Below are 18,658 nucleotides of genomic sequence, written 5' to 3' on the forward strand. Positions count from 1 at the left end.
CAATGCAGAGAAACCTGAGTGAAATCACAGAGTTCATCCTTCTGGGATTTGGGGATCTCCCTCATCTGCACATCTTTCTATTCCTTGTGTTTCTGGGGATCTACATTTTGACAATTGCTTTCAATATCCTCATGGTCTTTCTCATAGTGACTGATCATCACCTGCACACACCCATGTACTTCTTCCTGGGGAATCTGTCTTTTTTGGAAGCAGCCTACAGCTCAACCACCCTGCCCAGGATGCTGACCAGTCTTCTGACAGGAGACAAAACCATCTCTGTTAAAGGATGTCACACACAATTTTTTGTTGTTGCTTTCCTGATTGGTACAGAATGTTATCTGCTTTCTGTGATGTCTTATGACCGCTACTTAGCCATATGCAAACCCCTATATTATGCAACTCTTATGAATAGTAAACTCTGTATCCAGCTGGCCAGTTTCTCTTGGATCAACAGCATTGTGGCGATCACCATAACCTTGGTCTTGATATGGCAACTACGGTACTGTGGTTCCAATGAAATCGATCATTTCTTTTGTGAATCTCTTTCATTGGTTAAAATCTCATGCAGTGACACCAGCCTTGTGAAATATTTCATCCTAATCCTTGGTTTCTTGTTCAGTTTTCCCCCTTTTCTTTTGACCGTGATCTCCTACATATATATTATTGCTGCCATTTTAAAAATCCCATCCACCACTGGGAAGCAGAAGGTCTTTTCCACCTGTTCTTCTCATGTGATTGTTGTTTCCATGTTCTATGGGGCATTAATCATTGTATATGTGATACCAAGAACTGAAGCAATGAGAAACGTTAGCAAAATATTTTCTCTTTTTTATACAGTCCTTCCCCCTTTAATTAACCCCCTTGTATATAGCCTGAGAAACAAGGATGTGAAGGCATCTTTCAGGAAGGCCACGGGGAAGATTTTAGAAGGCCTTTTGTGAGTTAGGGTTTCAAAGCTAAATAGTTATCCAAAGCCTTTTCCAAACAACATTCGTTCCAGGCTTTATGGGTATTTTGGTAAGAAGTTTCTACTAAGGTTCCTTTCAAGAATTCATCCTCTTCCTATTTCACTGTTTTCACTACCCTTTGGATTGCTTCTTCCTCTGGGACCAACAGGCACAACAAATTTTAAAGGGAGAGGGGAAAATGCTTGTGAAGGTTACTGTCTTTCTCCATGCTTTCTCATTACTCACTCAGAGATGGTAGGTGAAGAGGCAGTAATATCAGGAGGATAAAGTTCAGGGCTAGGAGGATCCAGAGCTTGGCAGTAGGGCATGGGCATATGCACATTTTCAGTGAGGTTCGTATGTGGAGCTTGAGAATATGCACAAGAGTGTATGCTGGTATGTGACCTTAGTACAAGTATCCCCATGTGGCTTCAGTCTATCTTTGCAACCTACATTCCCTCTCAGATTATTATTGCATCTCCCAAGATATTTACCTTTTATGCTTAATAATAAATAATAATCAAACAGAAAGTACCTCTCTTTATATATATATAAAGTCTGAGATGTGAAACAAGCCATAGCAGACTAAACAGAATTCAGAAATTATGGGAAGGCAAGCTTTGTCTATTGAGATGCTTATAGAAGACAGAGTGCACATCTTGCTCCCAAGACCAAAAGCTGCTCGAAATTGAGCTTACAAGAAACTTCATTAATGAGAGAGGTAATGACATTCAGTGCAAGTTATTTGCAGGAACTGAAGCGCCGTGATAAATGTGTGTTTATGAACTGCTTGCTTTGAGTAATGAATGCTTTCATTTTCTTTGCTTGAGAAAGATTTGGAGGCAACAGCCAGTTGGAATTTGGGATGAGCAAATCTGTGAATTTTGGCTTCTCTCAAGTTGCCATTTTCCCACTTTGAAGGTCAGTTTTCCAAATTCCCACACTGGTTTCTGAATTTTTTTTAAAGTCCTCATAAAAGTTCACTAGGATTTTAGTACAAATATATCAAAATATGCATATATTTGTATGCAAATTTGCCTAAGATACTTCTTTTTACAAATCAGTTCCCCCTAATGGAACACATTTTTTGCTTGTTGTTTCATGAATATATGGTTTTATATGAACACTTTCCCCTAGTATATGCATTTTTAGAAATATGACTTGGCTGAAGAACTGTATTATTGCAAGATCCAGAGAAGTGCAAATTTCAATGGATGGCTGTGTTTTGGTCCATGCATTGTTTCAGAAACTACAAATTGTGTATGCTTGCCTTTCAATGTGAACTGAATTGACCCCCCCCCCCAATTCCTAATATGACCATTGGTTTATTTACATATATACCAGTAGAGCACTGAAGGCAAAAATAAGAATGGCTATTCCTGTGATACTATATGTCAATATCACATTCATTTGTGTTTAATAAAAGAATACTGTATGAAAATTTGCAATTAAATACATATACCTCACAAGATAAACTGAAATAGATATTTTTAATGTATGCATTTCTACACGTATTCTATAGATTAGACATTTTAATGCAGTTTGGTACATTCCTTTATTTTCTGTATTACAAAATTCTGTAAATTTGAACTCCACAGTATACTTATGTCCTGGTCCCTCTTTTAGTCCAGGAAATGTGAATAAGGTTGTTTCCCCTATATGTATAGATTTCACAATTTTCCTCCCTCTCCCAGTGGCATAGCGTGGGGGGTGCCGGGGGGGCTGGCCGCACCGGGCGCAACATGGGGGGGGGGCGCTCGCACTCGCAGCTCTCTGCCCCTACCTGGCTCACTCTCTCTCACTGCAGTGCTGGCTGTGCTAATCCGGGTCGCTGCCCACTGTGGAGGGGAGGGTGCCAGGCGTGCGGTGCGGTGTGGAGAGAGAGCGAGGGACTATCTGGGGGAGGGACAGAGCGGGGGGGGGGCGCAAATTACTTGCCTTGCCCCGGGTTAGGGGGCGCAAATTACTTGCCTTGCCCCAGGTGCTGACAACCCACGCTACGCCACTGCCCTCTCCATCATGATTATGTCAAGTTGCATGCAAGCCTCTATGAGTATTTTACCAGTATACCAATAAGTATTCCTGCTAAATGCAACATGTCCTGATTAGGCTGGAGTGCAGTAAGGTAAAGGACCCCTGGACGGTTAAGTCCAGTCGAATCTGACTGTGGGGTGTGGTGCTCATCTCCGCTTTCAGACTGAGAAAGCCAGCATTTGTCCACAGACAGCTTTTCTGGGTCATATGGCCAGCATGACTAAACTGCTTCTGGCAGAATGGAACACTGTGACAGAAGCCAGAGCACACAGATACACAATTTACCTTCCTGCCACAGTGGTAACTATTTATCTATTCATGCTGGTATGCTTTTGAGCAACTTTTGTTCACTCCACAGGCATTTTAGCATTGTGAGCTTTCAGAAAGGTTATAGCCTGCAAAACATCCCTGAGTCATACTGCGCTTTTTCCACGTTTTCCCTCAGTGGTACCTGTAAAATTCATGACTACAAATACCTTTTACTTATCTTATGTTTCAGTTGTCTTTCAGGATATGATATAACTTTGTTATACACGTTTGAAGACAATCATAATGCAGGAAAACCAGAGTGAAATTACTGAGTTTATTCTTCTGGGATTCGGGGAACTCCCTCATCTACAGATCTTCCTGTTCCTTGTGTTTCTGGTGATCTACATATTGACAATGACTTTCAATATTCTCACAGTTATTCTCATAGTGACCGACCATCACTTGCACACACCCATGTACTTCTTCTTGGGGAATTTGTCTTTTCTGGAGACAGTCTACAGCTCAACCACACTGCCCAGGATGCTAACCAGTCTATTGACAGAGGACAAAACCATCTCTTTTAAAGGATGTCATATACAATTATATTTCTTTGATCTCCTGATTGGTACAGAATGTTATCTGCTCTCTGTGATGTCTTATGATCGTTTCTTAGCTATATGCAAACCCCTCTGTTATGCAACTCTTATGAATGGTAAGCTGTGTATCCAGCTAGCCAGTGCCTCCTGGATTAATAGCATTTTGTTTACTTCTATATATTTGATCTTGGTGTTGCAACTAAAGTATTGTAATTCCAATGAAATGGATCATTTCTTTTGTGACTCTCTTGCATTGGTCAATATCTCATGCAGTGATACCAGCCTTGTGAAGTATGCCAGTGTAATCCTGACTTTTGTGTTCAGTTTTCCCCCTTTTCTTTTGACCCTGATCTCCTACATATATATTATTGATTCCATTTTAAAAATCCCATCCACCACTGGAAGGCAGAAAGCCTTTTCCACTTGTTCTTCTCATGTGATTGTTGTTTCGCTGTTCTATGGGGCATTAATCATTGTATATGTGACACCAAAAACTGAAGCAATGAGAGACCTTAACAAAATATTTTCTCTTTTTTACACAGTCCTTCCGCCTTTAGTTAACCCCCTTGTATATAGCCTGAGAAACAAGGATGTGAAGGAATCTTTCAGGAAGGCCACTGGGAAGATTTTAGAAGGCCATTTTCTGAATTAGGGGTTCAAAGCTAAATAGTTATCCAAAGCCTTTTGCCAAGCAACATCGGTTCCAAGCTTTATGGGTATTTGGGAAAGACGTTTCTACTGAGGTTCCTTTCAAGAAATCATCCTCTTCCTATGCAACTGTTTTCACTACCCATTGGATTGCTTCTTCCTCTGGGACCAACAGGCATCACAACTTTTAAAGAGAGGGAGTAATGCTTGTGAAGGTTACTGTCCTTTTCTATGCTCTCTCTCATTACTCACTCATAGATGGCAAGTGAACAGACAGCAATAGCAGGAGGACAAACTGCAGGGCCAGGAGGATACAGAGATTGGCAGTAGGGCATTGCACATTTGCAATGAAGTTTGTATGTGGCGCTTGAGAATATGCACATCTACAAGAGTATGTGCATATGTGTTACTTTTGCATGCTGGTATGTGACATTAGAGGCTGATTTGTGACCTGTGAAACAGAGCTGAAATTGCCACCCTCACTTTGCCATATGTACTACTCCATGAACACAAATCTGTACTCTAAGGGAATTTTTCTGTCATCAACATAGCTGAAATTTCTTAATGAAACAAAATAAAATCAAGAAAGAGATTGAAACGTGGATGGGTCTGGTGGTTCTTACACACGCAACCGTTCAAATGAAGAAGAAAATAATAACATAAAATAATTTTTCTAAAAGAGGTGAAATTCCTTTCATTTCCCAAAACATTTCTGATTAAGCATTTAAAAAATACCGAAGAGTGAAAAACATCCAGTCTCTCTTACTCTCACCATTTTCCGCCTGCAGATATCATCTGTCTATAGGATGTGCAGACTGATTTCAGAGGCATATCTCAGACTTCTGTGTGCTCCTTAGGAACAGGATCGTGCAGGAACTTGGGGGGTTTCTAATAAAGTTTACATTCTGTTCTCCATTGCACAAACTTTTGTTTCATTTTTCAGCAATAAAAGTTATTTGAATAAGTTATAAAAGTTGTTCAATGACCTCCTCCCACTTTGAAATACCATTTTCAATTCCATTTGCCTTATTTACATTATAAGATCATTTCCTTCTCATTTGTTTCACAATTGTCATCTGCTGTAAGAAACTACAGTCAGTAGCCCATTTTGGTATCAATATCATTCTGGGGAGGGGGAGACTATATTATGTGACTTCAATTGGAGGCCTACAATGAATCTGCAAATGTGCAACTGTATGTGCATAGGAGTCCTTTCACATGATTAGGAGTCCCAACAGCATAAATTTCAAGATTCCTAATTGCATGAGTAAAAAAGCTTTTAAAAAAAGAAAGGTAAAGGACCCCTGAACAGTTAAGTCTAATCAAATGTGGCTATGGGGTTTTGGCACTCATCTTGCTTTCTGACTGAGGAAGCCGGCATTTGTCCACAAACATAAGAATAAGAATTTTATTATTTATACCCTACCCATCTGCTGGGTTTCCCCGGCCAGTCTGGGCAGCTTACAGCACATAATAAGTTGTAAAACATTAGACATTAGGGAAGTTTTTAATGTTTGATGTTTTATTGTGTTTTTAATATTCTATTGGGAGCCGCCCAGAGTTGCTGGTGAAACCCAGCTGGATGGCAGGGTATAAATAATAAATTATTATTATTATTCCATTTTAAAAATTCCTTGTACAGAGTTTCCTTCAGATGTATTCTAAGAACCATATAGTTTTTTTATTTCCATGACATCTGAGGGGAGGGCGTTGCACAGGGCAGGAGCCACTACCCAGAAGGTCCTCTGCCTGGTTCCCTGTAACCTCACTTCTCACAGTGAGGAAACTGCCAGAAGGCCCTTGCAACTGGACCTCATTGTCCGGGCTGAACAATGAGGGCCAAGGCCCCTTAGGGCTTTAAAAGTGCTAACACTTTGAATTGTGCTCGAAAATGTACTGGGAGCCAATGTAGGTCTTTCAGGAACAGTATTATATTGTCACGGTGGCCACTCCCAGTCACCAGTCTAGCTGCAGCATTCTGGATTAGTTGTAGCTTCCAGGTCACCTTCAAAGGTAGCCCCATGTACAGCACATTGCAGTAGTCCAAGTGGGAAATAACTAGAGAATATACCACTCTGGTGAGATAATATGCAGGTAGGTAGTGTCTCATCCTGTGAATCAGTTGGAGCTGGTAGACAGCTGCCCTGGAGACAGAATTGACCTGCACCTCCATGGACAGCTGTGAATCCAAAATGACTCCCAGGCTGTACACCTGGTCCTTCAGGGGAACAGTTACCCCCTTCAGGATCAGGGAGTCCCCCCACCTGACTGCCCCCTGCCCCCCCAAAGGTACTTCAATACATTCCACACAAGGCCAACTCAAAAAAAATAAAGTAACACCAATCCCACTCAAATAGTATTACTTTTTAAGTGACCAAATCAACATCTGCAGAAGGAAAATAGTTAGGGCTTTGTTTCCCTTGATAAAATCTGAATATTCATTAAAGAACATTTCTAAGAATGGAAGTCCCTAAAGTGCCCATCTGACACTAGGGATGCAAGATCCCCATGTGAGTTTGGTCTAGATTTCAAGCTAATGTTCCCTTTCTGATAATTAGTCCCCATCTCTCATTATGTTTACCTTTGATTTCTAATAATATATAACAACCAGCTAGAGACTGCATCTTTCTGATAATGTCTGAGAGGAGAAACATGCCATGGGATGCTAAAATAAGTAAAGCAGCTATGTAGAAATAAACTTCCAATCAAGTCTGTGAAGACGGGGATAGAAGAAAACGTGCTCCTAAGACCAGCATCTCAGAAATTGCACTCAATACAAACTTCAGCTCCTCATTCCTTCATGATAAAGGTATTTTGCAATTAATGTGTGGTTCTCAATTCCTCACTTTATTCAATAGTAAGAAATATGAGGCCGCACTGAATGTTCTCTATTTTCTTTGGTTGAGAGACCACTGATGACTTCTGGGGTTGGCTCTTAGGTCCCACTGAAATCCACAGGTTAATTTAGTCATGGGCACTAAATGCAATTCTCTTAATCTGGAACCAGCCCATGGTCAAGTGCAGCTTCTGTTTAGTTCAGTGGTTTTCAACCTGTGGGTCCCCAGATGTTGTTGGACTACAACTCCCATCATCCCTGAGCTCCAGACTTGCTAGCTAGGGGTGATGGGAGTGGTAGTACAACAACATCTGGGGACCAACAGGTTGAGAAAGGCTGGTTTAGTTGTATATATATACAAGCAAAATATCCAAGACAGCAACAACAGTTATTCCTGCAATAGGTTCCCAAGTAGAAAAACTAAATCCATCAGCCAGCTCAGAATTCAAGTCTCCCAGGCTCCTTATTTCTGCCAAGATGGAAGCTGCATATTCCATCTCAATGCTTATCTGCCATTGCTCAATATACAAAGCTTTATAACCCCCAAATTGACTAAAGTGCATTTCTCTATCAATTTTTCCAGATGAAACCAATATCAAACATCAAGACAGCCAAACTCATAAGACCACCAAATTATATTTAAGTTAATGATACTTTTGATTTTTTTTCTCACCTGATTCTCTCTTAGGATTTTGGAGTTCCTTATGCTATGGTCTTATTTTCAAAGTTGATTATTTCTGTGTAGTCCTTCATAGTCCCCACCCTCTTTTACAATAAAAATGAAATATATTTAAAACATATTACTGTACAATGTACGTATGCATTTTTAAATACATGTTATCGGGAAATAACAATTTTAATGCCTTCACGTACTTTTATCACTTTATTTTCATAGCTGAAAATGATATTGTACAATTCAGAAAAATATGAAATCCAAAGGATTATGTATGTCCTGATCCATGTACAATATTAGTTCAGGAAATGTGGATAAGGATGATCCTCCAACATTCCTAGATTTCCCATATTTTTTCCTCCATTGTTCAATTGTACAAAGCATTGCATCAAAATTAAATCAAGATTGTATCAAGCGGCCTGCTAGCCTCTAGTTGCTCTATTTTACCACTGAGTACCCCTACTAAATTTAGTATGCTGCCTTCTTGTTCAAAGCGCAGTTATTCAAATAAAAGCAAAAAATTAAAATTATGATATAATGAGAGGAAACTTGTGATGCTGTGTCCCATTTACTGGTCAGGCACCAGTGTTACTTGTGTTTTCTCAGTAAAGTTGTGGCCTGTTTTAACAATCAACTAGGTTATATTCGTCTCCCTTCCTTCCTTCTTCTTCTTCTTTGGTGATCACTCGTAGCTGAGTAGGATTGTTTCCATAGACACAGTTTTAAAAGTGAGTTTGTAAGTGACTGTGGAGGACAATTCTGGATCCACATGTCCTTCCACAGTGGGGACATAGGTTTCCGGGTGGGAGTTGATAATGGTGAGAGTTTGCCAAGAGTGCCTTCCTCTTAGCCAATTTCTCCCTTTTGTCCTGAGTTTGAACATCTTCAAAACACATGACACCTTTGGTAAAGGTTGTTCTCCAATTGGAGCGCTCGCAGGCCAGTGCTTCTCAGTTGTCAATGTTTATACTACATTTTTTTTAATTTGCCCTGAGAGAGTCTTTCAACCTCTATTTTGGACCACCAGCATTATGGTTATCATTCTAAGATCAGAGTAGAGTAGTTGCTTTGAAAGATGAAAATCAGGCATCCCCAAAACATGACCAGTCTAACAAAGTTGATGTTGAAGAATCATTACTTTAACACTGGTGACCTTTGCTTCTTCCAGTACACTGGCATTAGTTCACCTGTCATCCCAGGTGATGTGTATTTTTTTTTTAGAGACTTGGTTGATGGAATATTTCTCCCTTCCACTACTTCACTCAGTGGTACTTAACTATTGTATAACGGCTATCATTTTCATATTACTTTCCAATTATCTTTCAGAATGTAGCATTTGATGACAACCACAATGCAGAGAAACCTGAGTGAAATCACAGAGTTCATCCTTCTGGGATTTGTGGATCTCCCTCATCTGCACATCTTTCTATTCCTTGTGTTTCTGGGGATCTACATTTTGACAATTGCTTTCAATATCCTCATGGTCTTTCTTATAGTGACTGATCATCACCTGCACACACCCATGTACTTCTTCCTGGGGAATCTGTCTTTTTTGGAAGCAGCCTACAGCTCAACCACCCTGCCCAGGATGCTGACCAGTCTTCTGACAGGAGACAAAACCATCTCTGTTAAAGGATGTCACACACAATTTTTTGTTGTTGCTTTCCTGATTGGTACAGAATGTTATCTGCTTTCTGTGATGTCTTATGACCGCTACTTAGCCATATGCAAACCCCTATATTATGCAACTCTTATGAATAGTAAACTCTGTATCCAGCTGGCCAGTTTCTCTTGGATCAACAGCATTGTGTTGGTCACCATATGTTTGATCTTGATGTGGCAACTACATTATTGTGGTTCCAATGAAATTGATCATTTCTTTTGTGAATCTCTTTCATTGGTTAAAATCTCATGCAGTGACACCAGCCTTGTGAAATATTTCATCCTAATCCTTGGTTTCTTGTTCAGTTTTCCCCCTTTTCTTTTGACCGTGATCTCCTACATATATATTATTGCTGCCATTTTAAAAATCCCATCTACCACTGGGAAGCAGAAGGCCTTTTCCACCTGTTCTTCTCATGTGATTGTTGTTTCCATGTTCTATGGGGCATTAATCATTGTATATGCGATACCAAAAACTGAAGCAATGAGAAACGTTAGCAAAATATTTTCTCTTTTTTATACAGTCCTTCCCCCTTTAATTAACCCCCTTGTATATAGCCTGAGAAACAAGGATGTGAAGGCATCTTTCAGGAAGGCCACGGGGAAGATTTTAGAAGGCCTTTTGTGAGTTAGGGGTTCAAAGCTAAATAGTTATCCAAAGCCTTTTCCAAACAACATTGGTTCCAGGCTTTATGGGTATTTTGGTAAGAAGTTTCTACTAAGGTTCCTTTCAAGAATTCATCCTCTTCCTATTTCACTGTTTTCACTACCCTTTGGATTGCTTCTTCCTCTGGGACCAACAGGCACAACAAATTTTAAAGGGAGAGGGGGAAATGCTTGTGAAGGTTACTGTCTTTCTCCATGCTTTCTCATTACTCACTCAGAGATGGTAGGTGAAGAGGCAGTAATATCAGGAGGATAAAGTTCAGGGCTAGGAGGATCCAGAGCTTGGCAGTAGGGCATGGGCATATGCACATTTTCAGTGAGGTTCGTATGTGGAGCTTGAGAATATGCACATCTACAAGAGTGTATGCTGGTATGTGACCTTAGTACAAGCTTCCTCAACCTCAGCGCTCCAGATGTTTTGAGACTACAATTCCCATCATCCCTGACCACTGGTCCTGCAAGCTAGGGATTATGGGAGTTGTGGGCCAAAAACATCTGGAGGGCCGAGGTGGAGGAAGCCTGCCTTAGTAGAATCAGGATTGGCGGTCTTCTCCATGATTATAAATAAAACTGAATGCATGCAAAAAATAAAAATTATGAGTGATTTTTTAATGTGTGGTTATACAATGTGCTCCGTAGCACTTCTTGTATTGATGTATAGCAAACAGAAAAAATAGTACAATGCCACAGTATAAATATCTCAATCAAGGGTGGTATACAGGAAGGATAAAGAACCTGTGGTTTTCTTGGTGTTGTGGGACTCCAACTCCCATAATCCATGACCATTGACCATGCTGATGGGGCAGCTCCAAGTTGAAGTCCATCAACATGTGGTATCCACAGGTTCCCCATTCCTGGTTTGCAGGATGTCCAATACACAAATTCCTATTCCTTTCCCTGTACAAAACTTGATTTTCAATTTCAATCCAATTGTTTCTTTCTTTTTCTATCTTCATTTTGTTTTTCCCTTCCTAATACACATGAAGTTTGAACAAAATGGCAGAGAAGTTGAAAATCATCCAACCTTAAACTTTTTAAGAACATGTCTATACTCAAAATATGCTGGTGGGGTCATTATAGAATCTGACAGAATCCCACTGAAACAGAGTGTTTCAGAATGAAATTAGTGTACCAATTCAGCTCGGAATCCCCAATCAAATGGTGAGAAATGAAGTAGTGTACCCACATTATGTGAATTGGCCCAAAGGACGATCTTCAGGGGTTTCCTTTAATAAGGCAACGTTCCCATGTTATTTCAGTCTAGGTTCATTTTGTTTGCCTGAACTCTCACTGGAGTTCATAACTAATAATTGGCAATCTCTCTGAAACCACTGCTAATAAATTATTACAAGGCCACCTATTTTCCTCAATAATAAATAACAGTCAAGGGGAGACTTCGTCTTGTTGATGAAACGAGAAATGTGAAACCATCAGATGCAGAAATTACACAAGGAACTAAGAAAATGTAGGCCAAATATCATGAATATTGGAAAAGAATGGAAAAGGTACAGCTTTCTTCCAGGACCAACGAATAATAGGAATTGGACCTTCCATAAACTTCAATTTCCTCATTCATCTGGGATAGAGGTACTTAACACATTCTTTTGTTCACACTCCATGTAAAAATATCTATGGATATTATGTGATATCATCACATATTAGAAAATATTAGGAACAATTGTGTTCTTCTAATACCAAATACCGGTGGCCCTGTACTTATCAGTTTCAAAATAAGGTCACAGTAAACAGAAGCCAATGCTTTCATACTTCTACAAGCTACCATATAGGCACACATATATTAGTGTATAAATCAAAAGGGGGGAAGGTTTAAATAATAACCCAACAAGGACCTATGCTCAGTTTCTAAGATTCCTGGAATACTGAGGGTGTTATTGGGAGGTGGAATGGGGCAATTGGTCTGCTTGAGCACAAACATAGTATCATGGCTTAGAGTTGGGGTGGGTAGTTCACAATGAAGTTATAAACCATACATAGCTCACTATACAGGGTTCTTTCTGGAAGGAAGAAAAGGAACATTGATTTCCTCTTCCAGTATTCAAAAACCTCTTCCTTTGTTATACAACAATAAATCTTTTAAACGTTTATGTTTCCAAAGAGAGAGTACTGGAAACTTGTGGTCTCTATAATGTCTGTTTAGTTCATATATGCCAGAGTTGTGGAACCTGTGGGCCTCCAGATCATATTGTACTCCAACTCCCATCATTCCAAGTCAGCATGGCAAAGCATCATGGGAGAGGGGGGTAGGAGCACCTGAAGGGTCATAGGTTTCCCAGCTCTGATATATACAACCAGAACCAACTCCCTTACCTTTCCTACTCACCTGGCACCTTCATTACATATCTTTAGGTGCTAAGTGAAACATTTCTCTTCTCTCGGGCCTTTGGCTAATTAAAACAATCCATGGCTTTTTAAACTGGGGGTGGGGGAGAAGGCAGAGTTATTTTGTTTGTTATTATGTTATATATTTACTTGTTTGATAGTGTAAGGTACCCTATGATCCTCAGATGAAGGGCGGTATATAAATTTAATTAAATAATTATTTAGTACTGCATTATCATCTCTCTCCGAATCTGAAATATCGGAGCCTTCAAAAATGAGCCCCTGGTCATCACCAGTGTCATCAGAGAAAACCACACTAATAGACTCAGTTACAATAATCAAGACTGCCAAATACCTAGCAATTTATTCAATTAGATCCAGAATTCCATAAACTAGATTTTGTTCTTGAAATGCTGCCACTAACAGAAGAGAAAGGAATATATATATTTATTTGCTGATTCCTTCTGCAACCCTTGTACATCTTTGCAAATCTGCTCTGGAGAGGACCGCTGATTATCTGGAACCATTTCTTTTAGAAATATGCTGGGTCTCTCACATTGATATCATAAAGACTCTTTCTGTTTTTCTCAGATTTACAAATGAGAGTCAACAAGAGCATGGTGAATAGCTTCCTGCTACTGGGATTCTCTGATCTGCCAGATCTGGAGGGTTTGTTCTTCTCCATTTTCCTAAGCATCTATGTTTTGACCCTGATTGGGAACATCCTCATAATAGCTGTCACACTGGCTAACCAGGCACTCCACAGCCCCATGTATTTCTTTCTCAGAAACTTGTCCTGTCTAGAGATCTGTTGCACATCAGTCATTATTCCCAAGATGCTTGAAAACCTCCTATCAAAGGACAAAACTATTTCATTTGTTGGTTGCGCCTTTCAAATGTGTGGCTTCCTCATCACAGGGGTAGCAGAGTGCTTCCTTTTGGCAGCCATGGCATATGACCGCTATGTTGCCATTTGCCGGCCCCTGCATTACACCCTGATTATGAGCAGTAGAGTGTGCTTTGGGCTGGTTGCAGCTTCGTGGCTAGCTGCCATTCCAGTGCAACTCGGGCAGACTTTCCTGGTGTTCACCTCTTATTTCTGTGACTCCAAAGAAATTAACCACTTCTTCTGTGACTTCCCTGCTGTGGTCAAACTTGTATGTGGAGATACATCTATAAATGAGAAGATGGCTCTGGTGGAGGTAGCTTTACTTGGACTAATACCCTTTGCATTGATCTTCATGTCATACATGTGCATTGCCTCCACCATTTTCAAGATGTCATCTGTGGAAGGGAGGCAAAAGGCCTTCTCAACATGCTCCTCACATCTCATGGTAGTGATGTTGTTTTATGGCTCTGGAATAACTGTGTATTTGAAACCTAAAAGCCATTTCCATGACACAGACAAAAGCCTTTCACTCTTGTACACTGTCCTGCCACCTTTGTTAAATCCTCTTATTTACAGTTTGAGGAACAAGGAAGTCAGAGTTGCTCTCAGAAGCGTATTTTCCACTCATCCCTAACTCATATGAAATATGAAAGTGCATACAAAAAAAAAAAAAAAAAAAGGAAAAATATTAAGCTGTAAATACTGGTTAGCCATCCTGTTCTGTAAGCCCTGTTCTGTTGGTACATTTATTTGTGATATTTGATTATGTTTCTATGATGAGGATGTACAGAAGCAGTCATCCAATTTCCATAGATATTTCTGAACACAAATGTCAGAAAGGTAAAAAAAATGTAAAGGACCCCTGGACAGTTAAGTCCAGTCAAAAGCAACTATGGGGTGCAGCGCTCATCTCGCTTTCGGGCTGAGGGAGCTGGCATTTCTCCACAGATAGCTTTCCAGGTCATGTGGCCAGCATGACTAAACCACTTCTGGCACAACAGAACACCGTGATGGAAACCAGAGTGCATGGAAATGCCAGAATTACCCTAATGACCTAAGAAACAATGAAATAGATAATTTCTTTTGTGAAGCTCTGCCATTGGTAAAACTATCCTGCAGTGATACATTTCTTGTGAAACTTGTCACCTTTGCTGTGGCATTTATAATCACATTCCCTCCTTTTGTTTCAACCTTGGTCTCTTATATCTATATTATTGCTGCCATCCTGAGGATCCCTTCCACCACTGGGAGACAAAAGGCTTTTTCCACCTGATTGTTGTCTCTATATTCTATGGGGCCATATTTATCGTCTATCTGATACCAAAAACTGACACAGTGAGATATTTCAATAAAATATTTTCTCTTTTGGCCCCTTTACTTAACCCCCTCATATATAGCCTGAGGAATAACGCTGTAAAGGATGCAATGAGAAAGGCTGCTGGGAAGATTTTGAAAGTGAAATGCATGCATCAGAAATTCAAAATTTAATAGAACTCCTCTCTTATAAATAAAACTGAATGAATGTTCGGGGAAATTACCAGCTATTCAGGCTACAGTTCTAACCATATCTACACAGAACTAAGTCCTTATGAATTTTGAGTAGGCATAGTTAGGATTCCACTTAATTATATAAACATTTCTCCATAGAACCATTATATATATCCTAATTCAAGAAATCAGGAGACAAGGCATGTAAATTGAAAACATTCCACCCTCTTTTGCTTAGAGGTATAAGGCTGTTATGTTGTTGTATATCAGGATATAGATATATACTGTACAAACTGGGATGTCATATAGCAGTTGTGTGCTTAGCATTGCACATCCGCTGGGCTGCCAGAACATACTGGTTCCCTTTGGAATAACAGAAATGAGTGATCACTGGCACATTACTTTTAGCTGCATTAATAGCAAATTCTGTGACCCAGCCAGCCTTATAATGAAAATAAATGCCTACATATTTAAACCACTTAACTTGTTCAATGATGTTTCCCCTTATGCACTCATGCACTCACTTATGCACTCTCCATGACTTTGCAAAGACCATGATTGTTGACTTCTCGGAATTTAGTGTGCACTCGCAATACTCCAAAAAGTGTAGCAATAAGTGGTTTAATTCTATCTGTGAGTGTGGAAGTACCACCACATCGTCCAAATATAAAAGTTGCAGAACATATCTTGTGATGGATGTTTGCTTAAAATGAAGTATGCCTATTGGGGGCTCATCTTTTCCCAAAAAATGATGATTGACTAATGGAGATCTGTAATGAAACATCACCAGCTATGTTTTCTATGTTTCTTTAATATCTTTAATACGGAATTGATACACAGAGGTGGAGGTATGTAATTTAAGACAGAGTCTTCTGTTCCCTGATTATTGAGAGTATAATTCAGGGATCTGATATCCACAACAGAATTCTGGACTCAGTGGGCCTTTGGTTTGATCCAGCCGGGCTCTTCTTATTGTCTTCTCCTTCTTATTATTTATAAACATCCATTGGTAGGAATATTTTTAATGCAATGATAATCTAGTAACACAATAATGGCAAAACCAACTTCCCCTTGCAACCACATACACACTAAAAGGTTAGCAGTATCACAGAGGCTAGCTTAGTTAGCAAATGAAAAGGTCTTAGCCTGGCACCTAAAAAATGAGCATGATGGTATGTATTTCCCTGTGAAGAACATTCTACAGCCATTCCAAGCTATTCCTTCTGGAGTTAGAAAGGGGAAGAAGTTGTATCTGGACTGAAGTTACAGCAGCTAGTCCATTGATCTGAAGAGTGTTGTGGTAAGTGGCATTATAAATCTCCATATGGAACAAAACCACCATCAAAGTAGTGGGAAGGAGAATATATATATATAATTTCACACGGGGGTTCTGTTCCCACCCCCACCCCATATCAGCAGAGCACGTATATGCATGCCCCACTCCGTTCCATCCACCCTCATTCTACCCTCTTCTTAGTACAAAAGGACCCGCACATCACCAAACATCAATGCAATTCACACAGATTCATTTGAATCTGATCACTAGGACTTTGTGCCAGATTGACCCAAAGCCTGAATCTTGAACTGAATTAGGTAAATTTTGAGAGATCCAGGCTTGGACCAAATCAGGTCTGTTCTCAGTCAGGTGGCAGTGGATGAGAATCAGCATCTCCTTCTTCCATGTCCCTCCTGACTGTATGTTTAGTCAGGGGTTTAAGAAGCCCTAATTACACATTAGCTCCGCCCCAAAAAACTGATTTGGTTGAGATTTGGGTGCGGCAAGTTGTGCCCAGATCAGGTTACAGGTGCAGGGCAGTATTGATCAACTCCCTCCCTGGTCTTCCTATTCCTCCCCCCACTAATCTTTAATGCTAAACAAGTTAGCTAGCACATTTTGAAATATTTTGAAATTTGCTATCCTATTTTTTGCCTTTCTGAAGGCCCTCTTCACCTCTTTATTTCTCAGGCTATATATGAGGGGGTTTACTAGAGGAGGAAGAATTGTATACAAAAGAGAAAATGCCTTGTTAATTGAAGAGGACTTTGGTAAGAGATACACAGCTGTTAAAGAGCCATAGTAAGTTGAAACAACAATGAGGTGAGAAGAACATGTGGAGAAGGCCTTTTGCCTTCCAGTGGTTGATGAGATTCTTAGGATTGCCCTTATAATGCATACGTAGGATGCTAGAGTCAGTAGAAATGGAGGCATAGTGTATATAAACAGCAATGTTAAATTGACATGCTCTACCAAATTTGTGTCACTGCATGAAAGTTTTTTAAGTGGAACGGAATCACAGAAGTAATGATCGATTTCATTGGGGCCACAGTATGTAAGCTGCAGCATAGCAGCCATGATTATGGAAATGCCTATGGCACCATTTGTCCAGGACACAGCTGCTAATTGGACACACTTCCTGGTGTTCATAGCTGTTGCATAATGCAGTGGCTTACATATTGCTAAATACCTGTCATAGGACATCACAGAAAGCAAATAACATTCTGCACCCAAACAGTAGCCAAAGAAAAATAACTGCAGGAAGCAGCTCTCAAATGAAATGACCTTTCCATCCCACAAGAGAGTGGTAAGCAATACAGGGATGAGTGTTGAGCTGTAACAGATCTCTAAACAAGATAGGTTTCCAAGGAAAAAGTACATGGGGGTGTGAAGGTGTTGATCACTGACTACAAGCACAAGAATGAGAAGATTCCCTGCCATGGTGACAATGTAGATTGCAAGGAATCCCAGAAACAGAAGGACCTGCAGATTCTTCAGCTCTCGGAATCCCAGAAGGATAAACTGAGTGACATGAGTTTGATTTTCTCTTACAGGCTCTTCCATTCATTTCGTTTCCTTTGCCTTATGATTCCATTCATAAAGAGGATTTGGGTGCTACAGTAGAATAAAGCAATCAACATTGTTACTATATTACAAATAGCCAGGTTTTCAGAAATTCAGCACATTTGCAATGTAATTCATTTACTGCACGCTCCTTGCCAGTCCCGCATTTCCACATCACTACAATTTTTTTTGACAATTCTGAAAAACTGACCTCACCTTCAGAAGCAGTTTGGTTAGCAGGAATCAATAGGTGAACCTTTTTGAGACATTAAGATAACCATTATCACCTGCTTATGTTTCTGCAAGAAGTGGGTGTTAAAGGCAGCGTCTTGGCAGATGTTTAAAAACTTAACACCCCAAGCCATGGCTTGAATAAAAATAGAGTTGAAATCAGGAATTCATTTAAGTTAATTACAAATGTAATGTAGAGCTCCTTTAGTAAATTAATAATAAATGTTATTGATGCATTTAAGTTTTTTTTAATGCACTGATGTAAAATATGCAATTCAATTTGCTTACCATCTGAAAAAGATTATTTGGTCTCAGTGGCATTGTCTAGAATTATTTATGAATCTTTATCTCCATTCAGTTCTTCCACATGAGCAAGTCCTCTCTTTTATATTATTTCACTTGTACATGCAATCGCCATCAGCAGCAACTCTGACAGAATACAATAAGTTTTAAGGAGTAAACAAAAACTGGACACCCGGACTTAGTCCCCACAAATTAGGTGAGGAGTTATAGTGCTGACAGGTTATTTCTTTGCAAACAATGAAGATGTGCTGCATGAT

General features: G+C 39.8%; 6 protein-coding genes across 6 annotated transcripts in view; 5 read left to right on the forward strand and 1 right to left on the reverse strand.

The window, feature by feature from the left end:
• The window catches only part of LOC310662094 (vomeronasal type-2 receptor 26-like), a gene marked incomplete at both ends in the record, with an annotated part of 371,804 nt that overhangs the window by 133,941 nt on the left and 219,205 nt on the right, over window positions 1-18,658 (forward strand). The gene's annotated exons all lie outside the window — the stretch shown is intronic.
• Window positions 3-941, forward strand: LOC310662512 (olfactory receptor 2AP1-like; the record flags this gene model as incomplete). The annotated part of the gene is made up of 1 exon (XM_083409448.1): window positions 3-941. One exon carries the CDS (start codon window positions 3-5, stop codon window positions 939-941), a length of 939 nt encoding a protein of 312 aa, XP_083265574.1.
• Window positions 3,534-18,658, forward strand: part of LOC310662513 (olfactory receptor 6N1-like) — a gene marked incomplete at both ends in the record, with an annotated part of 29,469 nt that continues 14,344 nt past the window's right edge. Inside the window, one exon of the mRNA XM_083409449.1 lies at window positions 3,534-3,855. Within this exon, the coding sequence (XP_083265575.1) occupies window positions 3,534-3,855 (322 nt within the window). The remainder of the gene's footprint in view (window positions 3,856-18,658) is intronic.
• On the forward strand, window positions 9,335-10,273 carry LOC310662514 (olfactory receptor 2AP1-like; the record flags this gene model as incomplete). The annotated part of the gene is made up of 1 exon (XM_083409450.1): window positions 9,335-10,273. One exon carries the CDS (start codon window positions 9,335-9,337, stop codon window positions 10,271-10,273), a length of 939 nt encoding a protein of 312 aa, XP_083265576.1.
• On the forward strand, window positions 13,251-14,174 carry LOC310662515 (olfactory receptor 10C1-like; the record flags this gene model as incomplete). The annotated part of the gene is made up of 1 exon (XM_083409451.1): window positions 13,251-14,174. The coding sequence occupies one exon, from the start codon at window positions 13,251-13,253 to the stop codon at window positions 14,172-14,174; it is 924 nt and encodes a 307-aa protein (XP_083265577.1).
• Window positions 16,887-17,759, reverse strand: LOC310662516 (olfactory receptor 10A7-like; the record flags this gene model as incomplete). The annotated part of the gene is made up of 1 exon (XM_083409452.1): window positions 16,887-17,759. The coding sequence occupies exon 1, from the start codon at window positions 17,742-17,744 to the stop codon at window positions 16,887-16,889; it is 858 nt and encodes a 285-aa protein (XP_083265578.1). The 5' UTR covers window positions 17,745-17,759.

The sequence above is a fragment of the Podarcis tiliguerta genome (assembly GCF_965153285.1).
Source record: "Podarcis tiliguerta genome assembly, chromosome: 13".
NCBI classification, from domain to species: domain Eukaryota; kingdom Metazoa; phylum Chordata; class Lepidosauria; order Squamata; family Lacertidae; genus Podarcis; species Podarcis tiliguerta.